Below are 17,519 nucleotides of genomic sequence, written 5' to 3' on the forward strand. Positions count from 1 at the left end.
CTACTGGCTGCAGTGACGCTTCCTTCTCCTCCCTGTGACCAAGGAGTCACACCTTCTCTTTGCAGGCTGTGAGGGGTGAACCAGCCCCACAGCCAAGGCCGGCCTCCCAGACACCCTGAGGTTGGCCCCAGGCAGGGGCGTCTTCGCCACAGAGGCAGGACCCTCACACAGAGCCCGCTTCCTGGACTTTGTAGCTGGGGGGGGTGGCCGGGCCGAGGCCTATTCTCCGAGGAGAGGGGGTCCGTGGAGCCCCCCGTGGCCCCCAACCGCCAGGGCTGGGGATGACTGAGGCAGGAGCGGGACTCTGGGAGAGCCCCCAGGGCAGCAGGCTGTGCTGAGAGGCCAGGAGGAAGGCCAGGCTGGGGAGCTCCTCCTCGTCCTCACTGGACCCATCTGCCAGCCCTCGAGTGTCCCTAGCAGGAGGGGCCTCTCTGAGAACCGGGGCACCCCTGGGGCCCAGTCCAGGGTAGGCGCACCTTTGACCCTGGGGAGGGGAGGGGACCCGTCTGGCCCGGGGTGCAGGGGACGCCTGTCGTCCGGGAGAGAGAGCAAAGGCTCTGGGCCCCGACAGGCGTGTCTGTGCTCGGCCGTGCCTCTGAAGGTCCTGGCCGTCAGTGTCTGCTGGGCAGGCTTTGTCGCTGACCCCCAGCCCCTTCCCGGGACCGGTCTCGTGCTCAGGAGTGGGGCCCGACCGGGCTGCGCAGAGGCGTGGGGGTGCCTGCACACCCTCCTCCGTATTCAAGGCCATCAGTCGTTTCTCCACCAGCTGAGGAAGGAGGTGACAGTGAGTGGCCAGCCTAGGCCAGTGAGATGGGGGGTGGGACGGTGGCACGGGGAGAGGAAGGGAGGGTGACCCACGAGGCTGTGGCTCTGCTGTCATCCCCCTGAGTTCCTCCCTCCCTCCCTCCCTCCCCAGGCTCCCCATCTTCCACTTCCCATTCTCGCCTCTGTGCCCACCCGACGCTGGCCTCCCCAGTGCTGTGATTCGCAAGAAGCAAAGGGGGGACAGAGTCACGTGGGTCTTTGTTTTGGAGACCCTCCTCGGGCTCACCTGGGACCCCACTCCCTCCCCTGCATCGCCTGGGTCCCCTCCATCCCCCAGCTTGCCTGGGACCCGTCCTTCCCGTGGCTCACCTCTGCAAGGCTGAGTCCTTCCTCCTGCTCCAGTTTCTCAGCCAGGGCCAGGAGGTCCAGCTGTGGTTCCGAGGACAGCAGTTCCGCCAGGAAGCAGGGGTGGATGACTGCCTCCACCTGGGACAGAGGAAAGAGGCTGGGGCCATACTTGGCAGGGAGCCCCCTGTGAGCCAGGAGGGTCTGCAGGAAATGTGGGAAAGTGAAGACTCACCCATCCTTCTCCAGATGGTGGGAGAAGTTTTAACATTACAGTCACTGGCCCCACTGTCTCTCTCTCTCTCTCTCTCTCTCTCTCTCACACACACACACACACACACGCATGCACATGTGCAGACACACAGACATTCACACATATGTGTACACAGACAAAACCTGGGCATGCACACACACACACACACACACAAACACCCCCAAAACATACGTGCACTCTCAGAGACACAAAGGACATACCCCTAGGCAGACGCACACGTGAGCAGACACACAGGACCACATGCAGACATACACAAAGACATCCACACAAGGCACAAATACACACACACATGCCTCTACGCACACAGACACGGGTATGCACAGGTACAAACACGTACACACAAACACGATGCTTGGGCATGTGTGCACACACATGTCCATGTGCGTACGCACGCCTGCACGCACAGAAGTATACAGACATGCCTGCATGCACACGGGCAAATACACAAGTATGCACGCACACATGCACACACAGCCCAGGAACAAGGAAAGAGCTTAATGCCAAAGGCCTGAGCTCAGCCCCGATCTGGGCGTCGGAGTGCCAATCCCTGGAATCTTCCAGACACCAGGCTGCGGGCCAGCGCACCTTGGTGACGAAGTCTTCCTGGGAACACAGCTCGTCAATGTAGCTCAGGAGACCCGGGTCCGGGTAGGTCGCGGCCTCATCCTGCTGTGGCTCCTTTCCATCCTCTCCCCATTCACCTGCCGGGCCCCCCGGGGCCGAGTGGCCAGGCCCCAGCAGCCCCTCCATGATGTCCACGTACTCTCTCACAGCCTCTGGAGGGATCTCCTTGGGCGCCTTGCTCTCCGGGCGCCGCGGGGGTCTGCGTGGCTGCTGGCGGGAGGGCTGGGCCCTGGAACCCGCCTTCCTGGGAACGCACGCTGAGGCAGAGCGGGGAGGAGGGAGGAGGCGTGAGGGGCTCCGGCAGAGCATCGGGAGGGCAGAGTTTGGGGGACACTGATGTCCCTGGGGGCTGGGTCAGGGCCACCGGAAGCTGTGGGCACCGTGGGACTGGCAGAGCGGGGAGGAGGAGCGTCTCACAGCCAGCCACGTGAGCAAGGGCGGACCCACCGATCCTCCAGGGGTCTCCCCACAGCCCACTTCCCAGGCAGACTTTGTGCCGGGTCCTCTGACAGGCGTGGGGAGAGGAGTCAAGAAATTCACTAGGTCAATACCCGTCCTGACAAAGGGCAGCTGAGACCCCCGGCTGCTCTGGTCAAAGACCAGACAATGTCCCCTTGTGGGAGCAGACACGACACAGGGACAGTGGCCTTCCCTCGGCCCCCACTGCCACGGTCCACCAGCTGTCACGGGAACGCGGGGGCCTTACCTGGCTGCGGGCCCGCTTCCGCGGCTGGGGGCCCCCGCCGTTCAGGCTTCGGGGGCGCTGGGGGAGGCAGGCCCTGGGCCACCTTCACCCACTGTAACTTCTGCATCTGCATCTCCTCCTCCATCTCGAACTCCATGAACCTGGGGGTGAGGAGGCCCAGGCCACACTGAGGAGGGGGCCCGGCCCTGGAGCCAGCAAGGCCAGCAGCAGGTTGAGGGACCGGGAGAGGCGGGGCCTTGGAGGGACGGCCGTGGCCCCGGCCACCAAGGAGGCAGCAGGCGGGCTGTCCGGCGCATCGCCTCCACAACCCCCTCGGAGGGAGTCCGACCCCAGGCGAGGCGGCCTCAGGTTCCCCGACCCCGTCCTGAGACCTTCTGGTGGAGGCAGCCGTGGGTCCAGAGCAAGGGAGGGTGGAACCGCCAGGGAGGCGGGGAGGGCGGCCCTCTGGGACAAGCGAGCATCGGCACAGCCAGACCCTGCCCCCGGCCCACTCGCCCAGCAGCCCCGGGCCAGAGACCCTGACTCACTTTCCCGCCATCTCGTAGTAGATCAAGCGGTCAAAGTTGCTTCTGCTCTGCCACTCCTGCACGGCCCGCCACACTCCCTCTTCCAGCGTCATCGTGGGCTTCAGGCGCGCCAGGGACCGCAGCACCGGGCTGTAAGCCGTCGGGGTCAGGGGCCGGCTGCAGTCCGGTCACCCCCAGCCTTCCCCGGGTCCTCTGGAGCCCGTGTCCCCCACCCAGCATGACCGAGTGCTGGCAGGTGGCAGGGGGTGTCGGGGCGTGCCAATCCACCTTCTCAACCACCACGGTCACCGCCTCCCACCACACCAGCCCTGGGCCCTGGGCTCCAGGCTGACTGTCCACTGACAGGAGCAGGGACGTGGTGGCCTGGCAAGTCAGTCCTTCTGGACTCTGCCTCTCAGAGGAATAATACTCGCGGACATTAAGGTGCCCAGCAATGAGTCCAGCCTCTGCAGGAAGTGCCATCACCCCGTGTTCGGGAGGGACCCCAGATGCCATGGTCGGGCCTGCCTGGTCAGAGCTCTGCAGGAAGGATCCCACACCCTCACCCCTGCACCACCTCTGCTCCCTCCCCTCCCGTTCTGAGGGATCCTCTGGGACAGCGAGGGTGGGGCCCGCACAGGACCTCTGCGGGCCCTGCACGTCCCAAGCCTCCTCTGCTGGGCTGGTCCCCTGGCCGTGAGATGCCCCAGGCCCATGTTCCCAGGAGACAGGGGTGACAGAGAGCGCGGCACCCACACCACAGCCCCTCCTCTGACACCCGGACCCTCTCTGCCTGTGAGTCCCCGGCGAATGTCACCGTGATGTCTCTGGAAGGTACAGGTTGGCTGGACAACCCCCCCCACCACCACCCCAATGTCAGTTGAGATGCGTGACTGAAAGGTGTCCTGGACCAGAACGTGCCTTCCTAGAGCAGGGACCCGGCCGCAGCTCTTCTTCCCAGCGGCCCTAGATCACCGCCCTGTGTGCGCGCCCCAAGGTGGGCTTGCGTGAGGGCTGCAGGAGAGCAGAGGCCACTCACATGAGAAAGCAGGAGAGAGCTTCTGCGTCGGGGCTCTGCGGGAGGTGCCTCCGGGCCAGCGACTTGAAGCGCTGCCAGCGCCGGAAGTTCTCGTAAACACTCTTGGGGTTACAGGAGTCCTCGGGCGAGGCCGTGGTCCGGCTCCTGGAAGCTCCGTGAGGCTGTGGCCTGGCGTTGACTGGGGGCACGACGGTGGTCAGCTGCGCGACTGGGGGCTGAGCCGGAGGTGGAAGGCTTGGGGCCAAGCCTCCCTTGCCAGCCTGGGAGCCCCCATGGGCCGAGGCAGGCATGCTGGTCTCCGCCGCAGAGGCTGCCACGAAGAGGGGTGCGGGACACGCAGCACCCCCACAGAGGGCCCCTGGAGCACTCCAGCTGAGGGGGGCCTGAGTGAGGACGATGGTCTGAGTCTGGGGGGTCACTGAGCACCCCTGTTCTGAGCGGACCTGCACGATGACATTGCAGGTCCCAGTCCCATTGGGGCCAAGGCCAGCCTCTCCTGCCACCAGCGGAGTCCTGGAGAAAGCTGGCAGCACCAGGGGGCCACCAGGAGGGAATGGCGGGGTCCTGAGGGGCGGCAGGTGCTGCCCCCAGAGTGGCCGGTGACGGGCGCCGGCAGTGGGTGCGGGGAAGGGCCGTGCCATGAAAGCAGACAGGGAGGCTCCTGGGTCCGTGGCCACATGGGGTCCCAGCACTGCAGATGCTGTGGACAGAAGGAAAGGGCCGGATGGGGTCAGAGAACCCGCAGCCGGGAGGGAGGACCCGGGGCCCCCTTAGCCCCGGGGAGCAGAGCAGTGAATCCCGTGGCATCGCGTGAGGGACATCACGGGAAAAGGTGCGGTTTGCCAGTGTCCGAGAGTGACTTCCATGCTCTGGCCTCCCGCAGGGAACTCCCGCCCCCGCCCCTCCCAGCACGACATCCTGTCTGCACAGGCGGTTGGGCCAGCACTGCCTCTGAGAACCACCCACGGACCCCCAGACACGACTCTCCAGCCTCACGGGCTGCCTCCCAAGACGTGGGCCTGGCTGGACCCCTGACCTGTGGGAAATGGCCTCAGCAGGCCCCCTGGCAGCTGGGGACCTTCTGCAAGGTCCCTCCGAGGCACCTGTAGGGCCTCTGTGAACAGACAGCGTCTGAACCATTCGGGCCCCTCTCCCGCCAGCCTTCCCGTTCCCGACGCTGCCTGGGAATCCCACCCTCTCCTTCCCGGCCCAGCACAACCGAACAAGAACGCTTGACCTGGATCTCTGCCAGGAAAGCTCCCCCCAAACCCTGCGGTAAGCCCGTCTCAGAACCATCCACACACCCGGGACACAGGGCCAGGGTCGGCAGCCCAGAAAACAGGACAAGAGGAAGCAGGTGGGAACTGCGTTTCCTCAAGACGGAGAGCGACCCAGAGCGGCTGAGGAACCCAAGCCCTACCTTGAGGCCTCCTGGTGCCCCGACCCTGCTGAATCCAAGACAAGGCCTACGTGGCCCGGGGACACGTGGGCTCAGAGGGACCACCGGCCCAGGTCTCGGGGAGGACACGTCATTGCACACTTGGCCGCACACAGCCCATGCGACGACGTTCTGGCTAAGACCGCCTCTCCGCCTGCCCCGGCCTGCGCCGCCGGCATGACACACTCCCACCTCTCCCTGCAAACTGCCCAAGGAGGCGTGTGCCCCCGGAGAGAATCGGCGAGACTGCCGCCATCCTTTCTCCACACACGGGGCGTTTCCCCCGACAGGGCCTGACCCACGTCCAAGGAGCCCCCTCCCCAAGGTCCTTGCAGGTTTCTGCAGACTCCCGGCCTCTCAGCCCCCAGGCCAGCTGTCCTTGGGGGTCCAGTGCGCTCCCTTCCTCTGCCTAACCCCAGCGAAGTGCCCCTGGCCGGCGTCACATTTGAATCCCAAGGACTTCAGGGGTGGCCTGGGCCCTGACACGTCCAACCCAAGCCAAAGGCTCACCTCCTTGTAAAGCCATCCCCACAGGCAGAGGACGCCGCCGCCTGGCAGCCTCCACACTGAGGAAAGTCAGGTCCGGGTCCCACACGGTGAGCTGCTCCAGGAGACACTCAGGACCCAAGCCAAGGACGGAAAAGTTTGAATCTAAACAGGGCGAGAACGCAGGACTTCATGACATTCTGTGGCGGGGGAGGGGCGGAGGGCCCCTGCCCTGGCTGGGGGTGGGGAGACATTCCATGAGTCAGGCTCTGGCAGGTGGGCCAGAACCCCAGGTTCCTTTCGAACGATGCAGGGGCAGCACAATTGGGGCGCGCGCCTTTCCAGGCAGTTCAGACACTGTTTTCCGGATTCACCGCACCAAGGTGTGACCCGGTGCTCCTCTGGTTCGATTTTGTATCCAGAGACCTCGGTTTGTGTCCCTCCACCCGCTCTGCTTCCTACCTGGCTCTCGACTCCTTCAACAGGGGCTGCGCAGGGGCGCCTCTTCCTCCCACCTCTTACTCCTGGCAACCCGGCCCCTTTCTCCCAGGAACCCACTGTTACCTGTGTGTTTTTGATCTTTAGAGAGATGCATTGTGCCTCAAAAAGTCAATGTACGCTCTTCGTTTCTTGAAGAAGGAAAGCCTATTTCTCTCCGGTTGAAGGTTGAGAGCGGTCCCAAAATGTGTGTGGATATGCACAGTGATTGTTCTTGTCCTGGTAATGTGGCTCCTCTCCTCCTTTCTGGAGGCTAGATTCCCAGGAGAAGTGCTACAGTCCTCTCAAATTCGAAGGGCCCCATCGAATGGGGTGGCCAATTTTAGCAAATAACAATAATGGACACTCAATTAAATTAGGATCGCAGATAAACATGGAATCAGCGTTTACAAGAATTGTGTCCCATGCAATATTTGAGATATACTTTTCATGCAGATCTTTCCCCCCTTTATCTAATTCTGCATTTAGGTGGGATTCTGTATTTTATCTGGCATCTCTACCAAAAATGTGTCACGTATCCAGTTATTATTAGTCCCTTACCTGTGAGAAAAAGGTCTTGGATATGAACACTCCAGAGTGGTATCTCGGCTTCACTGCAAAGCTCATTTGTGTGTACACACACACACACACACACACACACACACACACACACACACAGAGTGTCTGCGGGCTCTTTGAATGATTTGGAATTTGGAAGAGCCATCATATATCACTGAGTGTCTAGGCTTAGTGGGGGGTGAGGACAGAAAGAAGGCATAGGAGATCTTCCCCTTTCTTACTTTGAAGGGGCACAGAAAGACCCGATAGCCCTGGTTTTTTGAGCTGTTACAATCACTGCTCATGAAATGGATGTGCCCCTTGAGACAAAGCCTCCTGGGGTATCCACTCCTATCCATTTCCCACTCACACAACCAGCTTCCTCTAAGGGCTGGCCGGCCACTCTGAGCCTGGAAGCCCGCTCTGGGCTTGCAAATGGTAGACCCTCGTTCTTTGGAATCCAGGCTCACACTGAATGTGGTCCCATGTACGTGGGAATCATGGTAGCACCCCTTCAAAATCTCACTGACTCTTATCTTCATGGTTCACGTCAATGTCAGTTTATTGGGAACACAATGATGCGAAGGAGCATTGGTGTTTTCTTTGTGAGAAGAGAGGACTGTTAGGAAATGGGCCAAGGGTGATGAGGGCTGAGAACTGCAGAGGCTGAAGCCAGATGTCTCGGGAGACAAGCCTCATTCCCACCGCCATGACGGCAGAGTTCCTACGACAGCAGGGTGTTGGGGAAGGAAAGGGAGCTTTAGAAGGATGGCTCCACTCTGAACTGGCACTGAACAAGAACTCCTTTTGGTTAAGGCGCTGAAACAGTTCTTGCCTCCCTGCACCCTCCTCAAAGGAAAGTTGACTCCAAAGACCACTGTTGTGTGAAAAGGAACCTGGGGCCATTTTGAAGGGGAAGGGCCATGGACTGTGAGCCCAGGGCCTGGGCTTCTTCTCCCCCCTCACCCCGTGTTACAGTGGTGAAAAAAGTCACTTCTCAATTCCTGCCCCATTTCCTCATGATTTTAAGTGTTCTCCCAACACACCCCGTGACTAGGTCTAGGCGATATTTATATGGAATACTTCAGGAGCGTCCCACCAGCCACCTGAAGGAAGGGAGCTGCATGGTGTGGCCCTATGGGACCCTTCCCAGGCCTTTCACCCTACGCAGCCCTCACGTGGCCCTCCACACACACCCCTGCCTGTTCTCTCCCGCAGCTGCTCCACGCACGCTTCCTTGATCTTAGCTGGGGACATGAGCTGAGAGCAATTCAAGCAAATCTCAGTGAACTTAATTTCAAAGATCCGTGTTGGGGACTGGAAAAAGAAACAACTTGGAGACATTACTCAGGCCTTGAGCTTTTATCTTGGGAAGCCTGAAATGATTTTCAGCCGACTTAAACTGTTGCACCTGGCAAAAGCACTTCCTTCCTGCTTCCTGCCCTTGTCCTGTCAGTCCGTCAAGTTGCCACAAGATTCTCACTCATGGCTCAGATGTAGGATCTGAAGGAGCCTTCTCGGGGCCACTGATACAAAAGTGGCACTGTGGGAAAAGGAGCTCGTCTCAATTCCGCAACCATTTCTGTACTGCTTCAAAATCCTACAGCCCAGAAGCAGACGGAATCAAATTCGCCCAAATGCAATTTGGGAAGACCGGTCGTGGAAGGCACCACCAGAAATCCTTCCCGTGCTGGTCTCTGAGCATGCCTGTAGTGACTGCTGAGAGAGAGCCATCTCTGGACAGGGCTCACAGGTCTGCGAAGGACCATGACCTCCACCCAGTCAGAGGACACTGGCAGAAGGCGAGACAGCAGGCTTGTGGGCTGTGGAGTCTTCTTCCCGTGCACTTGGAGGTGGGCCGTGCGAGGCTCCCGAGGTCCGCGGTGCCCGGAAACAGCCCTCCTCTGGCAACGGACTGGAAAGAGATGGGATGACTGAAGCTTCTTCCAAAAATGTCCCACAAAGTCAGGGCAATCCGTTGCATCCTTTTTTCACGCGCACTGAAGTTCTTCGATATTCCAGAAGAGGAGGGAGGGCAGAGCAAAACTGCGGCCATGCCGCCTGCTAGGTCACCTGAAACAGGCGCGTGCCGACCCAAGGCGGAAGACGAGCCTTGCGAGGAAAGCTGTGTGGACGACGCTCACAGTCACTGAGCAGCTCCGCCAAGAAACCTGTTGTGTACAGGCTGTGCCCCGGGGAAAGTCTGGGAATGGAGTCAGGGCAGATCGCGTCGAGTGTTCCCCGGGTCTGAATTCTCCGCCAGAACTGTGCTTCCATGGAACCTTGCGGGGCTCAGGGGTTCAGCCGGGCGCAGAGGGCGCAGAAAGGCGGGAAAGAGCAGCCGACGCGCAGTCCGGACGGAGGTGGCCGGCCGCCCGCGGGGCCCTCGGGCTTCGGAGGCACCTGTCCCAGGTCGTTCGCAAGGTCGCGTCTGAGGCCAGGGAGTGCACGTCTGCGATGTTAGGGCCGTGAGCGCTCACTTCCCACGCGCTGGCTAGAAGGCAGGAGGACCACAAAGAGTGCGGGAGGGTAGTCGTCCCCGTGCAGCCCCCGGCTCCTGGACTTATGTCTTCGGGTCTCTCTGGCACGATTCTCAGGTCCCGTTTTGGCTTACCGCGTGCGCACACACGTACGCGCCCGCCACGCACGCGCACGCGCACATCTCACCGGGGGGGCGGGGCTGAAAGTCTCCCGGACCCTCCCCTGCAACAGCTCCCAGCGTCCGTTGAGGCTGCCCGCCGGAGGAAGTGCGCCTGCGCGGGCTCGCGGGCTCGGGGGCCGGGCTCCCTAACGGTCCTCTGGCTGAGGGCGGGGCCGTGCGTGGCCGCCTCGTGCTTGCGTGAGGTAGGCTTGACGATGAAGGCGCGCGCTCCCCGACGTGCAGGGGTGGCGGCCCGCGGTCTGTGGCGTTCTTGCTTCGCGTTGTGTGCGCCCTTGAGGTGTGGCCCGCGGGGACTGGAGGCATGGCCGTCGCTTTCTGCGGCTTTGGCTTTACGCTGAGGTGCGTCGCGCGGTCCCTCGGGTGGGTTGTTTGCACCCTGACCTTGTAGGGGTGAGGTCGGTTCCTGGGATTTGGTGGCCGGTACTTTGGGGCCGCGGGTCTGGGCTCCGCGCTGGTTGACTGGCGTCCCCGGGGGACCCGCGGGTTTGGGGTCAGTGCTCGGGTCCCTGGGGTCTGGGGTGTAGGTTATGGAGGGTCTGAGGGTTTGGGGTCCGCGCTCGAGGGTCTCGAATTCAGAGGGTCTAAGGGATTGGGGTCCGCGCGCCGGAGTCTGGGGTCTGTGCTTGGGTCCCCGGGGTCTGGGGGTTCGAGGTCTGCGCTTGTGGGTCTCAGGTACCAGGGGCCCGAGGGTCTGGTGGCCTGGGCGGCCTGTGGGTTCCCCTTCAGCTGCCAGCTGTAGTGGTCCTTGGGGCCTGGCGCGGTGGGCGGGAGGCCCTGGGGGCGGGTCCGCGGGGAGGAGCGGTCGTGGTTGCGGGTGTGATGGTGCGGGGCCACGAGGGGAGTGGAGCGCAGGTGGGGCTTGGAGGGTCTTGTTAGGTCCGAGTCGGTAGGTATATTCTGATGTGTGGTATTTGTGAAAAAGGGGCGGTGAAGCTTGTGTGTGTGAGAGTGAGCTGAGTGTGGTTAGGAGGGTGTTACGAGGTCAGGGTCCATACAAAGTCCAGGAGTTGGGGGTTAGGGGTTTGTAATTCGGTGTTGAGTGGAATATGATACGTGTGGCTTTCCCCCCATGACTTGGGGAACCGTGTGAGTAAGAGCAGATTTGAAAGCATTATGTGCATGTGGGTAGGGGCATGCTTGGGAAAGTGTGCATTCGTTTAGGTAGACCGCGCTCGGTGTTTATATACGGGCATTGCAGGAGGCTCATTGGTGTATCAGAGCATGTTGGATGGTTCTGTGTATCTTTTTCTGATTGGCAGCAGTCCTGTTTGTCTTGGTGTGTTGAGGGTAAGTCTGTGAATTGTTTTATGGCACTGGTGGGTGTTTTATATGTGTGATACGGGTTTTGTAGGGCTGTTGTGCAAGATGGAAGAGTTGATTCTGTATGAGAATTTGGGACTGTGAGGTTATGTTTGTAGAGGTGGTGTGGCATATGTGTATGTGAAACGGTGTGGGTGATAAATGTGCATAGTTGTAGCATACTGGGTTATTTTAGGTATATTTCGGGCTTGTGGAGAGAGGTGTGTGTATTGAGTTTGTGTGTGTATTCAGGGACCATGGTTATTTGGAGGAATATTTGCTGGGGCCGTGTGTTTGTATTTTTCAGTAGGGGCCATTAAGCTTGTGTATTTTGGAAAGTGAGCATGTATGTGTCTGATGGGGAGATGGGGCTCAGTGTTCATACAGGAGAGTTGGAGAATTGTATTTCTCTGTATTAGAGGTATGTGATATGATTATTAGTATTTGCAGGTGTGAAAGCTGGCTGCTACTCACTACAGATAGTTTGGGATTTGGAAGTTGTTTCATGTATGGATTGTGAGGGATGTTTCTTTGTGTTGTGTGTGTGTGTGTGTGTGTGTGTGTATATGTATATATATATTTGTGTATATCTACTGATTTGTGTAAATATCCAGCACCAACTGCATGAATTATCAAGTTTGTTCGTAAGGTTTGAAGTTAGGAGTATTCAGAGTGTGTTTCTTTGGGTAGTGCTACTCTGTGTCTGAATGTGTTTGGTAGTAGATAGTAGAAGGTGGTCTCTATATTCAGGATGAGGATAGAAATATGTGTGTGTGTGTGTGTGTGTGTTAGGAGATCCATATGTATTCGTGTATGTATATTTGTATATATATGCACATATGTACAGATATATGTAGTGTTTTGTGTATGTATCTGGGGTGGGAGTTGCTTCCCTACTTGGCGTACAGTGGATTGTGTGCACGTACTTATATGAGAGGGGATGTGGTGCACTGGAACTGGCTCGTACTAACTTGGGATGGTCAGTGGTGCATCTCTTTTCCTAGTTCTGTGTTTAATGACTTTAGGTAGGTAGCTTGAAATTAGTCATGCTGGGAATATTTATGCCAGGTAAAAACCACAAGCAGAAGTCTTTCCCACCTTCCTCTGAGAGCATTTTCTTAAGTATTTACCAGCACGCCACTGGTGTCTATGTGTGAAGCAGGCATCATTGGGTGTGTGAGTGGGGGCATCCAGAGCTTTGGGCCCTTGTATGTGTGCCTTGACCCTTGTCATTCCGAACCACTGCATTACTCCTAAGCAGGTTGGCCCATTCTTTAGGGCCAAAGGATCCCTATATATTTGGTTGATTTCCAGTTTTTTTGTGCAGGGAGGTTCAGGGGTGTTTATATGTTAGGCAGGTGGACATTCCTTCAGGATTTGTGGTCCTTACATCAGGGCATCCCAAGATGGATGGCCCTGGTGGACATGGCTGTGCAGAGCAGAACCTTCATAAATGTGTTGTTGCTGTGACAGGCAGCATTCAGAACATTGTGGGGATTCCTGGAGAGGAGGTCAGAGAGCGTGCTCTCCCAGACAACCCCTTGTAAATCACCTAGGTAGCTGCAGGCGTCATTGTCTCTTCTGGAGCATGGCTGGTAGGCAAGAACGCCCTCCACATGGGTCCAGGAGGTGAAAGCCTGCAGAACCACTTGCCCAGAGTCATGGGGGAGTGTTGGGAATCTCTAGTTCTCAACCAGCCTATCTCAGTGGAAACCTGAGTCCTCAGGGCTAGGCAGGACCCCTAGGGGTCAGCGAACTGACAAGGCTGGGTGTGGGGAGGCTTTGTCCATGAAGAAGAGCTAGGGGCTGTGACCCAGAAGGACTGCGATGTTCTGCTCTGAATGGATATGGCTCTCATGTTCCCAAACCCTTCAGAAATGCTCTCTTCTTTTCTGAATGTTCAGCAAGCTCCTAGGACTGGGAAGCACATAGCTTCGTATTTCTCTGAAAGGAAAACCTGATGCTCTTTCCTCTGTCCAGGTGGAGCTGCAAACCCACCAGCCACGTGATCAGCATGGCCACCAGCTGGCCACATAGCTGCCTCCTGCCTCCCACCTCCCTTGGACCCACCCAGCATTTCTGGGCCTTCCTTATGGTGAGTCTCCTGGATCTCCCTCCAACAGAAGGTGCTATTGCCAGCTTCTTGAACTGACTTTCTTAGTACGGGTGGATTCCTAGTAGCTCTCACTGCCTCCTTCATAACCTGTCCCCAATAAAATGCCGGTATGGTAGGCTAACTGTATTGCATTTTGTCGGCGGAATGGATCTCTGCCTGCTTTTCTGTTTTAAAGAGTATTCTAAAGAGAATGCAATATGTGTACAAGGTATACATTCTTGGGTTTAATGTGCCCTGTCTTTGAGATGGGAAGATGTAGACCCTGAGATTTAAGGGAGAGAAATAGGGATATCGTGGTATTGAACCAGCACTGAAAACCCCCCACTCAGATGGAATGAATGGGAATTGCTGGAATGGCTGAGGCTGGTCAGAGCTGGTTGTTCTGGGGCCTCAAGTTTTTTTTTGGAGTGTGTATCATGGGACATAGCCTGTGTTGCCCCGTATCTCCACGGACAGAAGGAATCCTCTGTTTCGTACTGAGTGGCCCCTTTGGCCAGGCCATTAGAAGCTCCAACTTGCTCTACTTCCCAGAAGTTGTTGGGGAGAGAGGACCTGAACCCTCTCAACCGCCCTGGGGCATGGGGGCCCAGGAGCCCTGCAGCAACACAAGAGTGCATCTGAGGAGACCCAAAAGGTGGCTCTGTGGCCACTAGGGAACTGTTCCTACAAAGGACACTGTTCTTTCTTTTTAAAATTTTTAAATTTAAATTCAGTTAGCCAACACATAATAAATACATCATTAGTTTTTGATATAACGTTCAATGATTCATCAGTTGTATATAACAACACCTGGTGCTCAGCGTGTCGCATGCCCTCTTCAGTTCCCACCACCCAGTAACCCCATCCCTCCACCCACCTCCCTTTCCACAGCCCTCAGTTTGTTTCCCAGAGTCAGGAGTCTCATAAGGTTTGTCTCCCTCAATGATTTCTTCTCGTTCAGTCCCCCCTCACCCCTATTGTCCTCTGCACTATTCCTTATGTTCCTCTGTGAGTGAAACCTTCTGATAATTGTGTTTCTCTGACTGACCTATTTCACTTAGCATAATACCCTCCCGTTCCATCCACATTGGTGTCAATGTTAAGTGTTCATCCTTTGTAATGGCTGAGTAATATTCTGTTGTATATATGAAACATATCTTCTTTTTCCATTCATCTGTTGAAGGACATCTCAGCTCCTTCCACAGTTGGGCTGTTGTGGACATTGCTGCTATGAACACTGGGGTGTATGTGCCCCTTCTTTTCTACTACCTCTGTATCTTTGGGGTAAATACCCCATAGTGCAATTGGCGGGTCATAGGGTAGCTCTATTTTTAACATCTCGAGGAAGCTCCATGCCGTTTTCCAGAGTGGTTGTACCAGTTTGCTTTCCCACCAACAGTGTAAGAGTGTTCCCTTTTCTCCACACAAAGTACCCTGTTCTGATGTCTGCTAGGGTCCAAGAGAGGAGGCTTACAACCTACAGAGACCAGGAAAAGCAGAACAGGGTCAGTGGGACACTAGGAACAGAGGAGGGAGAAGATGGGACTCAGGATGAGGCTGGAGGCAGGCTTTGACTCTGCTGGGCGAGGGGGGGGAGCACGTCGGGAGGTAAATTCCTCCACCCTCGGCCAGACTCTGCTCCTGTGGCTGCTAGTAGTTGGGGATGCTGAGAGAATTCTAGTTTGGGGGTCAGTGGTCTACGTCCTTCCTGCAGCTTTCTCATGCTTCGGGCAAGAAACCTGTCCCGCTTGCAATTCTGTTTGCACCTTCCCCCACTTCCTCCCAAGAGATCAAGAGTCCTTTGTCACAGTCTTGACTGTGCACGTGCATGCATCCAAGTCCATGATATAACCATATGTTTATTATCTCTTTTCTCCCCTGGAATGTAAGAGCCAGGAGAGGGGTCTTTACTGTGTTCCTTGATGCTTGATAAATAATTGTCCTGGGTGTGTAGAGTGTCATAGTTTGGAACACAGAACCAGACACAGAGTTTAGGAAACAAGGTATTTACTAAACAGCGCCTGTGAGGGTAGAAACAGGAAGAAATGGGCACAGTGGTCTCTCAGCAGACTCCGGACAGCCTCTGCTTCTCCTCCTGGAGCTGAGGAGCTATACTGTCTCTCAGAGCTGTCACCATTGGAAGAAATTGGCCAGGCCTTCATCAGCCCATGAGACACATGCCTTCCTGGAAACAGGATGCCCCCGGGCAACGCTGTTCTCTGTAGTTGCCGCCATCCCTGAGGGAGCAGGGGGCTGACACTCTCTCCCAAAGGTGCTCTCGTCAACTCAGGACGCGCGCCATTGTCATCAGACTCCTGCCTGTTACAGCTTATAGCAGTTTCTTCACTTCACTTCAGATTCCGAGTGTGTGAGTGTCTTCAAGGTGGAGGCAATTGTGTATGTACGTGTTGGGGCTGTGATTGTTTGTGTGTGTCAAGTCAGGGAGCCTGGAGGTGTGTGCTTGTGTCTGAGGGAGGTTGGGATGGCCCTTGTGTAAGGTTCGGAGGTATGTTGGGGGTCCTGAGCCTGGTACACTGTATTGAGAACCTGCAGGGTGTGACTTGCTGAAGGAGGGAGCTCCCTCAGCACGGGCACTCCCACTTTGGGGAAGTGAAGGCACAGTTTCAGTACAGCCCCTCCAAAGGACATGGAGTCACAAGATTTACTTACAGATCCCAGTAATGGGGTGTGTGCAGTGGAAGGGCAGTTCTCTGTCTCCGGTCACAGCCAGCAGGACATAGAGAGCAGGGTAGCAAGCACTGAGGACTTATAGGTGGTTGGGGCGGAGGTCCCTGAATTTTCGTGGGCTCACCTCTTCCGTGGTTACGTGTAAAGGTGCCCTAGGAAAAGTAGAGTGGGAGCTTGGGGTGGGAATTCTGAGCTCAGGTCTTTATGGAACTGTCCAGACTGGGTGTGAGCAGGTTGTCATGCTGTAGAATGTGCCGGCAGCCCCTCAGAAGAGCTGTTCTCTCATCATGAGGTTGGAGCTCTGTGTGCAAGTGTGTGCTTGTGTACACTCTGTGTACACACTGGCATTGTGTGAGTGCCTCTGAATGTTCACAGTGCTGGTAGGAAGTTGGTGTGGGTGTATAGAGTGTCTATATCACAGGCTGGGCTGTGGTGTGTGTAAATTCAGAGTGTTTAGTGAGGAATCTAATACATACATTTGAGGGTTGGGGATTGCTTATGTTCTGGGTACATGTATATTTGGGGCATGGACGGTTGCACATGTATGTATTTATGTAGGGGGTCTAGGAGTGTGTCTGATGAATTTGGAAGGGTTCTTGTGTATTTTAAGAGGTTTGAGGGATTGGCTTTGTATATTCAGGTTTAAGAAGATCTGATGAGTATTTTTTTCTGGAGACCTTGGGTGGGGACAGGGATTGGAGGGATTGTTGTGTGTGTGTGTGTGTGTGTGTGTGTGTGTGTGTGTGTGTGTGTTGTGTTTGGAAGGAGGTTGGGGAGAAAGCCTGAATCAGGACATATCGGTATGGGGGGAACCTATGGGTGTATTTTGGGGGGATGGATGTTTCAGGATAATTTTAAAGATGGTAGCAACCGTGTATGTGCGATTTTGAGGGGCAATGAAAGCCGTGAGTATATAGTTGGTGTGGCATAGTGTGTGTGTCTGTGCATTTGAGAAGACATAATGTTATGTGTTAATGCTTTGTGTGTTGGTTTTATGTATATTTGCACTATCAGGGCTGTGTGTATACTTAGGGTAAGAATTTAGGGAGTAGAGGGCTTTGGGAGCTTCAGATTGTCAGTGTAGTGGGGTGTTGTGAGTTGTGTGTCTGTAATTGGGGGGTATAGACAGATGCCATTTATAGGTTATCAAGAGGGACACAGGTATAGGTTTGTATTGGGTTGGTGAGGTCATTCTTTTGAGGAGTATTTAGGAGAAAGTAGGGAACCCCATGTGTATCTATTGGATGGTATTTGTGTGTTGAGTTTTGGAGGCATTGTACACAAGTGGACGTTAATAGTTCTAGGGGACTATATGTGGTATATTTAGGATTATGGGATTGTGTTTAATATTAAGTATGTGAGTTTGGTTTTAATGTATTCAGTTATTGTTGGAGGGTTTGTATGATTTCATTGGGGAGTGGTACGGGGCTGAGTGGATTTTTTGGGGATATGAGGATGTGTGTATTTAAGTGTTTGATTATTGGGGGATGGTTGGGAGTACATTTTTGTATTCAAGACCATGGCTGTAATTTCACTGGGGTTAAAGGTGTATGTCTG

At 56.2% G+C, this 17,519-nt stretch overlaps 2 protein-coding genes across 2 annotated transcripts; both read right to left on the minus strand.

Moving 5' to 3' along the window:
* On the minus strand, positions 1 to 9,495 carry LOC111153510 (NUT family member 2G-like). The gene is given in 10 exon segments (XM_022512569.1): positions 1 to 201; positions 203 to 766; positions 1,135 to 1,251; positions 1,970 to 2,265; positions 2,715 to 2,854; positions 3,242 to 3,370; positions 4,260 to 4,959; positions 6,208 to 6,348; positions 8,415 to 8,535; positions 9,292 to 9,495. Coding segments are annotated over 10 exon segments (2,613 nt in total).
* A 15-nt stretch (positions 9,496 to 9,510) lies between these two features.
* LOC111153511 (basic salivary proline-rich protein 1-like) lies at positions 9,511 to 12,412 on the minus strand. Its single transcript, XM_022512571.1, has 3 exons — positions 12,310 to 12,412; positions 9,886 to 10,777; positions 9,511 to 9,649 (listed from the first exon to the last, which is right to left on the minus strand). The coding sequence occupies exons 1-3, from the start codon at positions 12,410 to 12,412 to the stop codon at positions 9,511 to 9,513; spliced, it is 1,134 nt and encodes a 377-aa protein (XP_022368279.1).
* Between the last annotated feature and the right edge of the window lie 5,107 nt (positions 12,413 to 17,519).

The sequence above is a fragment of the Enhydra lutris genome, unplaced genomic scaffold (genome assembly GCF_002288905.1).
Source record: "Enhydra lutris kenyoni isolate GAN:26980312 unplaced genomic scaffold, ASM228890v2 scaffoldscaffold33, whole genome shotgun sequence".
NCBI classification, from domain to species: domain Eukaryota; kingdom Metazoa; phylum Chordata; class Mammalia; order Carnivora; family Mustelidae; genus Enhydra; species Enhydra lutris.